Raw genomic sequence first — 13,339 nt, 5'->3', positions numbered from 1 at the left:
TTTGGCATAAGGGTAAACTAAGGTATGTGATGGCATTAATTGCAAAATTATGACACTGGAATACTGTTGGTACTATGTGGCATATAGGGCATGCATTGCATACGAGGGGTGCAAATGCTGGCCCTGGCAAAATGGAGGTGACTTTTGACCTAAGGGGCCTCCATAGCACATTCTGAAAACAATGGTGTGAACTCCTTACGAGGATCAGGTTTCATTGGCTTGTCACACCTTGAAAGTACTTGAATATAAATGAGTGCCCTTTCAGAATGGCTGGTTTTTAACAAATTTATGTGGAAATTGTGCTTTTTAATACACTAGTAGCTCCTCTTTCAGCCCTGCCAATCAGACCTTGCGTGAATACAGTGGGGCCGGCACCTTGCAGGAAACTGGGAAACAACAACATGCATTGCCCCAACCCCACGTGAGGGGCCAGCCTCTGCTGGCTGGTCCAGATTGTTTCTTTTCAGCACGCGCTCCTCCACTGATAGAGACCACGTGGTACGCTCACTCAGTTAGGTGGAGCAGCTCAACTTCAACTGCTCCGTAAATGGGAAATAATTCGTTTCCCGGCCTGCTACGTGGGGCATGAATAAATTGCAATCTAGTGAAAAAGAGTGTATTAAGATTCAGGCGGCTACTGTTATGAGAACAGAGCATGGAGCTGGGCAGCACAGCGCGCTCACTGCTTTAAATGAGTTTCGGCCACCTCTCATAAAGCGTGGTCGCTGGAGCGCTATAATTGTTTGACTAATGCATATTGGTGCAGCGATGTGGACACCAACACTAAAATGCGTTAGTCTAACTTGTGCTGCATGGTACTTGGCAGGGCTGAAAGAGGAGCTACTAGTGTATTAAAAAGCACAATTTCCACATAAATTTGTTAAAAACCAGCCATTCTGAAAGGGCACTCATTTATATTCAAGTACTTTCAAGGTGTGACAAGCCAATGAAACCTGATCCTCGTAAGGAGTTCACACCATTGTTTTCAGAATGTGCTATGGAGGCCCCTTAGGTCAAAAGTCACCTCCATTTTGCCAGGGCCAGCATTTGCACCCCTCGTATGCAATGCATGCCCTATATGCCACATAGTACCAACAGTATTCCAGTGTCATAATTTTGCAATTAATGCCATCACATACCTTAGTTTACCCTTATGCCAAATTATATTTAGTGTATCAGTGCTATAATGTTGTCATGGTTGCACCCTCATATGCCTTGGTTTTCCTCTCTTATGCCAAGAAGCATCGCCAATGAGCTACTGCCAGCATTTTGCCATGAGTGCCCCCATCCCAACAATTTCCTCAAGTGGGCTTGTATTATTCAATCGGTTCCTATTATGCCAAGAATTGCCTCCAGTGTGCCTGTACCAGTATTTTTCACAGGTGCCTGTCATGCTAACATTTGCTTCCAGTGCGCCAGTGGTAGAATATTTCCATGGACCCCTCTACAAGCCACGAATGACCTTCTGTGTGTAAGGTCAAATGGCAGACTAGCAAGCATAATATCACATTCTCACTCACATTTACTGACATTCAGTCACTTACACTCATTATCACTCACACTTCATGATTTATTCTCATTTGCACTAATGTATTCTCTCTAACTCACTCTCACTCTGACTCCAACATGCTGTGGGAAGTCAACGAAGGAGCCACATTTCTTATAAAAGTAAGTATTTTATTGTAGTACAGCTTCAGCCACGGCAAGGCGCAGCACACCCTCAGAGGCTCGATCTGCAACTATCAGAATCCGATCGAACCCCCGAACATGCACTCTCCAAGCGCGAGGAAAAGAACACAACCACAATGGCAATAAGAGAAAAACTAACCCACTACACATACTTACTCATACTTACTTGCACTAACTCAGCCATTCTCACTCACTCAGTCTCACGCACATTCACTCTAACTCAAACTTTCTCAGTCATGTGCACACACTCTTATTGTCACTCATTCTGACTCACTCAAACTCACTGACACTCAATCTCACTTATTCTCACTCGCTACCTTTACTGGCTCTCACTCACTACTTGTTACTGACTCACTCATTTTCACTCACACACACTCAAGCTCACGCATACAGACATACACTCACAAACACACGCTCTCTTGCAGAGAAACAGTCTCAGCCACAAGCATGCACACTGCATACATTTTAAAAAAAAAATTTCTTACATCTGCCACTGAAGTTCTCTGTGTAATAAACAATTGGCCGAAAACGTAAGGGCGAGCTGCATTTGTCTTCTTTGGCACTGATTTTACTACCTCTGAAGCTGGAGGTCGCACAAGCAGTGTCAGGGGTCACAAGGGGCAAGCAATCCCTTTGTAATCCATAAATGATGTCCATGCATCCCTTTGAGAACTACATACAATGTGTCAAGTGACCCCATTCGGAATATCAGAATGTGCTGTGTTTTGTGCCTCCTTTCAGAATGGCACTGTGCCATGTCATTACCATTCTGAATATCAGTTTCTGCTATGTCATATGACCTCATTCAGAATATCACATTCTGTGCTTAGTCATACAGTGCCATAGAATGTGCTATGCCTCGTGACCCTCAGTCACCGTTTTCTAACCATAGTTATAAGTGTTTCACTCCTAAAATGACTGCCATAACATTAACAACTTCTGTGGAAACCAATTTCACTGTGTTTGTCTCTCTGCTTTGCAGGATGTGAGAAGCACCCTAAGCAGGTAAGGTTTGTTTGTTATCCTCCTCTCAGTGTGTAAGGAGCAGGTGTCACTGCTGCAGTGTGTAAATGTAACTACCAAGCTCACACAAAGTGTTAGAAAACGGCCAGGCCCTCATAAAATCACTTTGCTTCCTCAAATAAACCCTTAAGTCCTCAGAAAATACCTTTGATTCCCCTGGAAACTTAACTACTCCCCGAGTCGCCAGAAAAACTCTTTTGAGTCTTGAAATAATTGCTACAGAGATGAACTGCTGTCCTCAAAAAACAAATTTGTTTCTTTGAAACTTACCCAAAGTCCTAAGAAAAGTACCCTGAACACACAGAAAACGCAAGCACATTTAGGAAAAGTCCACCCAGGTTTTCCTCAATTTTGAGTCATGCAAAAACTCCTTCAAAATGTCCCAACTACAATGCCAGTCTTCAAAACATCCCTTCAGTGCTTCCAAACATCATTGAAATTTCATTAAAGCCATAAACAGGTCTCATCCTATTTTCCTAAATCTCGTTGTAATCCTCAGATCATCCAGACAAGTCAACTGGTTCACACTAGAACTCCTAACCATCAAGCACAACTGCAAATAACTAGAAAACAAGCATTGGCATAGCTAATAGGTCTCGCCTTTGGGACCTTATAAGTGTTTAGCTATGCAACAGTTGCATAACTAAATACTTATAAGGTCCCAAAAGCGAGACCTATTGGCTATGCAAAGCGGCCGCGAAAGTGAAAGTGATTGCGATCACGATCAAAGATCAAAGTGGCCGTGCGACCACGAAAGTGAAAGTAATCGCGGTAAAGCGCGGCGCGCGTGCCTGCGCACATGCACTGTAGCTCTAGGCTGGCCTGGTAGCACTTTTTGGAGCCCTCTCAATAAGTCTCGCCAGACCAGCGCATGCGCTGGGTCAGGCGAGACCTAAACAGTGGTGCACACCCAAAGACGCCACCGACCGAATCGGCTTCAAATCATCCCTCAACACGTACCACAAATGCATCAAGGATTCAAAAAGAGATGCCCTCACAGACCACATCAAAACAAGCACCAACCACTCCAAAGAACGTTTCAACATAGTTAGTGAGTTCTCAGCTACAGAGAGCATAGTCCGCCCTTCCCAAGAACTCTGCAACACCCTGTCGAACTACTTCCACAGCAAGATAGCCACCATCTACAACAACTTCGATACCCAACCCACCGACTTCGACTTCAACCACCTTCTTCCACCTACAGACCGTAGCCGCTCAATTACCACATGTAATCCTCTTACCACGCAGATCAGCACAGCCTTCATGTCCTCCAGACCAAAGAAATCAGCACAGAACTCACCAACATCCTCAACGTGCCCTTCACCACGGCGGCCTTCCCCGACAGATGGAAAGACGCCGAGGTCAGACCCCTCCTGAAGAAACCCTCCGCCAACCCCAGTGAACTATCGCCCCATCACGCTGCTTTTGTTCCCCACCAAAGTCCTCAAGAAGGCTATCAGCCTCCAGCTCACCAAACACCTAGAAAAAACACAACCTGCTTGACGCCTCCCAATCCGGCTTCCGTGCCGACCACAGCACCGAGACAGCCCTGATATGTGCCACCGAGAACAGCAGATCCATCCTCCAGGGCGAAACGGCAGCCCTCTTCTTCTTCGACCTCTCAGCTGCATTCAACTGCGTAGCCCACCACACCCTCAACAGACTCAACCGCATCGGCACCTACAGGATGCCCTCAAATGGATTGCATCCTTCCTTATGGGATGAACTCAGAGGCTCTGCCATGCACCCTTCACCTCGGAACCCAAGAGCATCATCTGCGGCGTATTCCAAGTATCGTCCCTCAGCCCCACCCTGTTCAACACCTACATGACACACCTTGCCACACTATCAGAACCTACGGACTCAACAGTATATTCTACATAAACGACACCTAACTCATCCTCTCACTCACTGAAGACCCCTCCACCACTAGAACTTACGTCCGCAACGGCATGACCAGTGTCGCCGACTGGATGAGGACCAACTGCCTGAAGCTCAACACAGACAAGACGGAAGTGCAGATCTTCGGGACAAACACCTACCCGTGGGACAACATCTGGTGACCCTCAGAGCTCGGACCCACATCAACAGACCATTCCCACAACCTCTGCATCATCCTTAATCAGAAAACTCACCATGAAGCGCCCAATCAACGAAGTTGCCTCCTACTTCTACACCTTCCGCAAGCTCCGAACAATCTTCAGATGGATCCTTGTCAACACCAGAAAGACCATCACCCAGACCTTTGTCACCAGCTGGCTAGACTACGGAAATGCGCTCTACACCGGTATCACCACCCTTCTCCTCAGGAGAGTCCAGACCATACAGTACGCAGCAACCAGACTCATCAACCTCACCAAGCAGACCTGCATCACTGCCACGTGAGCAACCACTGTTGGATCCCTGTCCAGAAGAGATGCCAGTTTAAGATACTGACACACGCCTACAAGGCCCTACTCAATCAGGGACCAGCATACATCAACCACCAACTTCCACCAACCTGCCAGACAGCTGCGCCCTGCCTCCGTAGCTCTCGCACACACCCCCCGCATTCGCCGAAGCCACAGCGGAGAATATTCCTTCTCCTACCTCGCCACCAATGAACATCATCCTCCCTGGCGGAATGCAGAAGGGGACTCGAGACCTAGCTTTTTAACTGAGGCCAGCAGAACCTCAGTGCCCGGATACCCTCTGGGGTGTAGAGCAGCGCTTTATAAATAACTGATTGATCTGCTCCTAATCCGAAGAAATCTCCAGTCTGGAGCGACCTCCCTCTAGTCTGCAGCATCCTCTTTAGTCTTTAGAAGCCTCATTCCAATCCTCAAACCTCTGCCCAGGTCATTGACCACTCATTCCAGACACCAAATCCTTCTTCAATTCCTTGGAGACATCCTTCTGTGTCTTCTGGAGCCTCATTTCATTCCTTTTTTAAGGTCTATTTATAATTTTTTGGTAACAATACAGATTCAAACACTAAATATCAGTGGCTCAGAGTCATCAGTCACATGTTGTATATCATTGAAAACATGGGGGCTGGTTCGGAGGCATCTTGTTTTATTTCTGAAATAAGATATAGATCTTCACAACTATTGTATCATGGGCAGGGCGAAACTGTCAAGTGTTATTTTAAGTTAAAACATCCAGATGCTAACACTCTTAAGGGCCAGATGTACGACCATTTACTTTTGCGAGTCACAAATTTCATTGAATTGGGACTCGCAATTTGCGACTCCCAAAAGTGAATGTACAACAGTGTCTCAGACACTGTTTGCTATTCCCAATGGGGTTGCAAATTGCATGCCTCATTAATATTAATGAGGCACTCGCAATTTGCGAGCCTATTGGGAATGGCTAGCACTCCCAGGAATAGTGGCCCGCTGGGGTCAGCATACCACCATGTCTGTAACTGCTTTTTAAATAAAGCAGTTTTTTTTTAAATGCACCCCTTAAAGGAATGCATTTAAAGAAGAAAAATGAAACTTTTAATTTTAATTTTTTAAGGGCAGGCAGTGGTTCCTGGGACCACTTCCTGCTCTTAAAAAATATTTTCGCACACACTCACAAAGGGGAAGGACCCCTTCACGGTTGCAAGTGGTTTACCACCTACTTGAAATAGGTGGTAAACTGCGAGTGTTTTGCGACCGCAAATGCAGTCGCAAAACAATAGTACATGGCATTGAGACTCGCTATTAGGAAGGGACACCCTTTCCTAATAACGAGAGTCACAAATGCTATTTTGCGAATCAGTGACTCGCAAAAAAGCGTTTGTACATGCATGGACCCTTTTTTGCGGTTGCAAACGGGCCGATCTCTCGTTTGCAACCGCAAAAAAGGGTCGTACATCTGGCCCTAAATAACATCTTGTGGTCAACCTACAGCAGCAGCAGTGGTAGTTTCAGAGTACTTCGATCAATCTCTAGCAAATGTACAAGTTGTGACCTATGAAAGCTGCTAGTTACATATGATGTTTCTAAAAAATGTTAATACCACTATGGCTAAGCACTCCATATCGAAGGACAAAGATGAGCTTGCGAAAAGATCGCACGCTGGATAGTGATTACCAGTTATATCCGTTAAAAGCAGACAACATATTTGGCTTGTACATATCCGCTACATCTAAAACTAAAGCTGCTACAGTGCCACCTTGGTTACTCCCTACTTTAACTGAAAAATCAGTATGGCGGTACACTCGTCACAGAGGCGGTCACCTTTGTGGCTCAAGCACTAAAGATCTTACTCACCTTATATGCATCTGTCCTGAAATAGCCACTGACCGGATCCACATCCTCGAAAGTACACTAAAAAATAATGGGATCTGTACATGCAGGCAGGCCGTTCTAGCCTGCCTACAACCTGATAACCTCAAACTGAACTGTTGTTTTGCGAAATACTTAATTTGAAAAAGTGTGGAGCATGGTTCAGTGCAATCAGAGAACCAATACTTAACCTCTGTATTAGAGGCCAGGCTGCTAGCCAGAAAGAGGACCCACTTTACACCCTCTGGCTATCCTGGCTCCATGTGATTCTACAAGAGTGCTGTATGAAGCTGGTATTTTCTGCTTATGTCATTTTAATCTGCAAAGCCACCTTTCTTTTTTAGCTGTTCATCAATTTATGAGGGGTCTTGCTATACTTATACATGCACCTCTCTGGCGCTTCTGTTTTTTCCTGGTACTTTCTGATTACCATCGTCGCCCATCCGCCTGTGACAATGAGAGACTTAAAACTATGTTCTTGTCTAAAGGGTCAGGTTGCTAGTCAGGGAGGACATGCATCACTGCCAGGCCATTCTGGCACGGAGTAACTTTATGAGAGTGTTTTACGAAGTTGGTGTATTTATGCTCGTGTCGTTACCAATTTGCACAGCTGCTTTCCTTAAGCTGCTCACCAAATTATGTGGGGCTTTGCTATGTTTATACAGGGGCGGCTCCTCTGTTATGGCGGAGGCGCATTGCTCCACTGCTGGAACCAGCAGACTCATTTAAAATAAAATCTTAATATAGCAATTAATAAAACTGCTTTATTATATTATAACTTAGTCCGGAGCCGCAGCTGAGTCTTGTGTGTGCGGCCATCTGCAGCAGGATGAGTGGTGGGCACAGGGCACTGTAAGTGCACATGTCGGTTTGTCTGGACGTCTTAGGAGGGCCAAACTGATATGCGCACTTGGATATCTGCAGGCTGTTGCTTGAACATATCAGCAGGACTCAGGAGCACAGCCTCTCAGTCCCTGCTGGAGCATGAAACCAGCCTGCTCCACCCGATCCCAACGCTTCTGGCGCAGGGTAGTCTGGGAGCCTGTGTGAGCATCGTTAGAGCTGAAGAGGCGGCGGGCCGCCACTGTATCTATATGTACACCTATTTTACGTCCCTTTCAATTTTTCAGTTGCTATGTATTGGTTACAAGTACTACTCATCTGGCGGCACACAGAAATACTTGACATTTTTTAATATTTTGTTCAATCTTTTAACTATGTCTTTTGACTCAAATGTTTTGTACATATTTATTGCAAGGGTTTTGATTAACTGATGCAAATAAAGTTAATTTGCTCACTTACTTACTGCATCATGGTCACACCCTTGACCAGAGTGTCTGTAAACACACGTTTCCGTTCCTGTGGGATGGGGGGGGGGGCTGACTCCAGCAGTCTCAGCCTCGCTTTCCTCACCTGCAGAGACTGCCTTCCATATCTCAATTTCCTTAGGAGTGTCTCCATTCCTGAGCGATCAATCAATCAATCAAGAAATTTGTATAGCGCGCTACTCACCCGGAGGGTCTCAAGGCGCTGGGGGGGGGGGGGGGGTCCGCTACTGCTCGAACAGCCAGGTCTTCAGTTGCCTCCTGAAGGAGAGGTGGTCTTGGGTGAGGCAGAGGTTGATGGGGAGGGAATTCCAGGTCTTGGCTGCCAGGTAGGAGAAAGATCTTCCTCCCATGGTGGTTCTTCGGATGCGTGGGACAGCGGCGAGGGCGTGGTTGGTCGATCGTAGTTGGCGGGTGGGAGTGTAGAAGGTCATGCGGTTGTTGAGGTACCTGGGGCCCAGGTCGTGGAGTGCTTTGTGTGCTTGGGTGAGGAGGCGGAACGTGATTCTTTTGCTGACAGGGAGCCAATGCAGGTCTCTCAGGTGTCTGGAGATGTGGCTGTGGCGGGGGATGTCCAGGATGAGTCGTGCGAAGGCGTTCTGGATGCGTTGGAGTCTTTTCTGCAGTTTGGCTGTGGTTCCGGTGTAGAGGGTGTTTCCGTAGTCTAGTCGGCTGGTGACAAGTGCCTGGGTGACCGTCTTCCTGGTTTCGGTGGGGATCCATCTGAGGATCTTTCGGAGCATGCATAGGATGTTGAAGCATGAAGATGAGACGGCGTTGACTTGTCTGGTCATCGACAGGGAGGAGTCCAGTATGAAGCCCAAGTTGCGTGCGTGGTCCGTTGGTTTGGGTGCGCAGCCTAGGGCCGGGGGCCACCAGGAGTCGTCCCAGGCAGATGGTGTTGACCCAAGGATGAGGACTTCCGTCTTGTCTGTGTTCAGTTTCAGGCAGCTGTTCTTTATCCACTCGGCTACTTCTTTCATCCCTTCGTGTAGGTTAGTTCTGGCGGTGGCGGGGTCGTTGGTGAGGGAGAGGATCAGCTGGGTGTCGTCGGCGTAGGAGATGATGTTGAGGCTGTGTCGGCGTGCGATGGCTGCGAGGGGGCTCATGTACACGTTGAAGAGGGTGGGGCTGAGTGATGAACCTTGTGGTACGCCGCAGATGACTTCGGTGGCCTCAGATCTGAACGGGGGGAGGCGGACTCTCTGGGTTCTCCTGGCGAGGAACGAGATGATCCACTCCAGAGCCATCTCTTGGATTCCGACGTTGCTGAGGCGTTGAACTAGGGTGCGGTGGCAGACAGTATCGAACGCTGCGGAGAGGTCCAGGAGGATGAGGGCCGCTGTTTCCCCGTTGTCGAGCAGGGTTCGGATGTCGTCAGTGGCTGCGATGAGGGTGGTCTCGGTGCTGTGATTGGCTCGGAAGCCGGACTGTGAGTGGTCGAGGGATCCGTTCGTCTCGAGGAAGGCGGCCAGCTGTTTGTTGACGGTCTTCTCGATGACTTTGGCGGGAAACGGGAGCAGCGAGATGGGGCGGTAGTTCTTGAGGTCGGTGGGGTCTGCCGATGGTTTCTTTAGGAGGGCGCTGAGTTCGGCGTGCTTCCAGCTCTCCGGGAAGGTGGCGGTCTTGAAGGAGCAGCAGGATCCATCCATGGTCCTCATTTTAATCCTTAAACCTGTAAATAAGTTTCCAAATCTTCATCATAACGTGATCTACACATATTTGCTGCTTGTTTACAAGCTAGTTTTGCTAACTCATTATTAACAAAGCTAAATGAGGGGGTGTGGCTAAGACGTTGAAGATGGCGGACGCGTGAGCAGATAGCTCTGCTCTGGCCCAGTAAATATCTTGGTGCATCGGCCTGCCAAGGTGGCTGCAACAGATCTTGAAGAGTGCAGCTGCCGAACCCTTCTACCAGTGTTGTGGGCAGAGCTGGGGCTGGCAGACAGAAATTGCCGGAAGCCCGTGCGAGACACCCTGGAAGCTGGTCTATCGATGTTGTTGAGGCCTACCTGAAGCGTGTGGGGTCTTGCTGGTAGCGGGGACTGTGTTGGGCAGCGGTCCACTCTGCTGACAGCAAGAGAAGAGGATTTTTCCCTCTCCTCCCCGGTGAGTACCGGGGTGCGGTTCCCCACACACCAAGGAGGCGATGGACTGGTGGAGGTTCCGGAGCTTTCTGCAGACGGCGGGGGGCCTGTGGAGACTGCCCCGGGGATCGAGCACCAGAGGATCGGCTCAACATGCGAGCCGGGACAACGAAGCAAGAGGTGTTGTGGCGGAGCAGCAAATCCACATGCTCCTGAGGCGAGGGGGCCAAGACGGCGATGGAGGTCGGGCCAACATTGAGGTCCAGTGCGTGGGCTGGTGGTGACGCAGGAGAGATGAGTGCCGAGGTTAGGAGGGCCCTGCCTCCCCGTCAATTGGAGATGGTGTGAAGGAGCAAAACCGTGAACTGGGGGCTGGGAGACTGCCTGCCTGCACGCTAGGAGAGAGGCCCCGGGGCCCAATACACATGCAGCACCCTGGGACTGAGCTGGGCCTGTTGGGGGAGCGACGGCCGGATCCTGCAGTGTTCACTTTAGGCTTCCATCCCTTTCAGTAAGATAGGAGGCCCCAGCCAGCCAGGACTTGGGGGAGAGTACTGGTGACGGCTGCCCCACTCAGGATAGTGGGGTAGACTGCAGAGCTACAGTAAGCCCAGTCGGTTGGTTCTGGGACTCATTGGAAGTAGAATAGGACAGTATTCTGTAGGGTCAAACTTTATGGTGTAGTCAGGGGATAAGGACATAACTGGATGGACAGAGAGTACCTGAGAGAAAGAAGCATTGACTATCATGCCTGATTCTCTATCAGAACGCAGAAACCCTCAGCCTGAGCTTGCGAAGACGTCCCTACTGAAATTGGCCAAGGGAACCACCAGGTGGGCTGTTGGGTACACTGGAGGGACCTCAGCGCTGGTGTCCCTTAGGAGTTGGGACTTGCTTGCCTACAATTGAGTCCCGGAGGAACGGAGGAATTAGAGCACACAGTGGGCACTTCAACACCTAGGACAGAGCCAATGGGGCTGTTGGCACCTGGAGTTGAGCAGTATTAGGCTACCTGATTGACTGTCGGGCCTGCTGGACTAGAAGTGAAGACGACGAGCGAGGCGGGGGCTTGGCGTGGGTTCTGAGGTGATGGTCCTTCTGCTAACCTGTGGGTGGTTGCCGACAGACCACTGGCACCTTCCGGGTCCCCTGTCTTCTGCGTGCGAGACTGTGGAAAGATACACCCTACCTTCTCAGTATCAGAGTCAACCTCATGCCTGGGGCAGTCTGGACCCTGCTGCTGATACCCATGTTTGGCCTACTTGGTGCTTGGCCCCTGTGTGGGGACTGCTGCAGCGATGGGAAAACTAAAGAATAAACGGGATCGTACAGCTGGAGGCAGAGGAAAGCCTGTTAACCCCATTGGGGTCCAAGGAGGAGGAACAAGGCACCACTGACATCTCAATACATAGTCACCTAGACAAAGTGTTGGCCGCTAGAGCGGACATGAAGGCCACACTGTAGCAAGATATCGGAGCGGTGTCTGTTGGCTTGGGCCTTCTGCAAGTGAAACACCGCAAACTGGTGGACCGAGTGAAGGTTGTGGAACATACGATGGGCGAACTTCAACCGGACCAGGAGGCAGCATCCCGTAAAATTGACGACCTCACAGCCAGAGTGGCCACTCTCGAATGGTGGGCTGAAGCTGTGGAAGGCCACCACTTTATCAGAGTAGTAGGAGTCCCAGAGGGGGCAGAAAGAATGGACATGGTAGCCTTTCTGGAGGGCTGGCTCCTGGTCGCAGTTGCACCGGAACAACTTACACAGTTCTTTGCTTTAGAAAGGGAGCATCGGGTGCCGGCGCGCCCTTTGGCGCTTGGGCGACCCCCTGTCCAGTGGTGGCGCAGCTACTAACCTACAGGGCCTGAGATATAATCCTCCAAAAGGCCTGCGTCAATGGTCCTTATATGATGGAGAACAGTAAGATATCTATATTCCCGGATTTTACAGCCAAAGTACAAGCCCAACAAGCATCGTTCCTGGAAGCAAAAAAAGGCACAACGAGAAGAAGATATTCAGTACTCCTTAATGTGCCCGGCTAAGCTCCGAATCATTATGGATGGTGGCACCCATTTCTGCGACACACCTGACGCTGTATGGACCTGGTTGGAAGCCTACAAAGCGGAAACACCACTCCAGAAGCCACAAATGGGGTCCGGGATGGCGAACCGGTCTAACAAGAAGAGGATCAGACGGTCAACTAGGAAGGCCCCACTGAGGAAACTTTCATCTTCCCAGAAGGAACGAGAATGGAAGGCGGCATTATAGGCTGTGGCGGAGATAATGTCGACACAGAAGTCATATATGGGCACAGACTTATATAACGATCATAAATCAGTAGTCTCTAAATCTGGGGGCTCAGTCATGTGTAATGTGGTCCTACCTGTTGGGATCAGTAGATGAACTGATTTAGTGAATAGGTGGGATGGCTGGGCCACCCTTGCAGCAGGGTAAAAGTTGCGGGACTCAAATTGATCTCCTTGTTGGGCGACTGACTCAGGCCATCAAAGCTGTAATTGACAATAATCAATGGGGGTACCGCAACAGCCTACTGCAGATCTGGAACATATAATTGGCTGAGGTCATCAGATGTAAACCACTTGGTGATGACTCTGAAAAATGGGCTAAAACAGAGAATGTGTACCCTGCATTATTTAGCCCACCCCTGAACTGATCATCCCTACAAGCCGACTAGAGGAGGCCTTCTTTTTACAATGCTTTCTTGTTACAGGTTTGGGTGGTTAGTCGTTGCGAAACTGCCCTTGGGACGGGGAGTTTGTAGTTTAAAAAAAAAAAATGTTTATGCAGAGGGCCTCATTTTGCTCTTTTACTGATAAGGGGGAGGGGGGGGCCAGGGTGAGATGGGGAGGGCTGGGGAGCAGTACAGTGCATAGGTCACGTTTATGCCAGCTACGAGCCAACTACATGGTGAGGTGAAGTTTTTGTCCTGGAATGTGAG

The 13,339-nt window shown here is 49.1% G+C and overlaps 1 protein-coding gene across 1 annotated transcript in view; it reads left to right on the top strand.

The window, feature by feature from the left end:
• LOC146802295 (E3 ubiquitin-protein ligase TRIM39-like) overlaps window positions 1-13,339 on the top strand; it is a 279,501-nt gene that overhangs the window by 200,334 nt on the left and 65,828 nt on the right. The window contains exon 4 of the mRNA XM_085621863.1: window positions 2,672-2,694. Coding sequence (XP_085477989.1) covers window positions 2,672-2,694 — 23 coding nt within the window. The remainder of the gene's footprint in view (window positions 1-2,671; window positions 2,695-13,339) is intronic.

Source organism: Triturus cristatus, chromosome 8 (genome assembly GCF_964204655.1).
Source record: "Triturus cristatus chromosome 8, aTriCri1.1, whole genome shotgun sequence".
In the NCBI taxonomy this organism is placed as follows: Eukaryota; Metazoa; Chordata; class Amphibia; order Caudata; family Salamandridae; genus Triturus; species Triturus cristatus.
The sequence above is the reverse complement of the archived record's forward strand: the minus strand, read 5'-3'. Positions and strand labels throughout refer to the sequence as shown.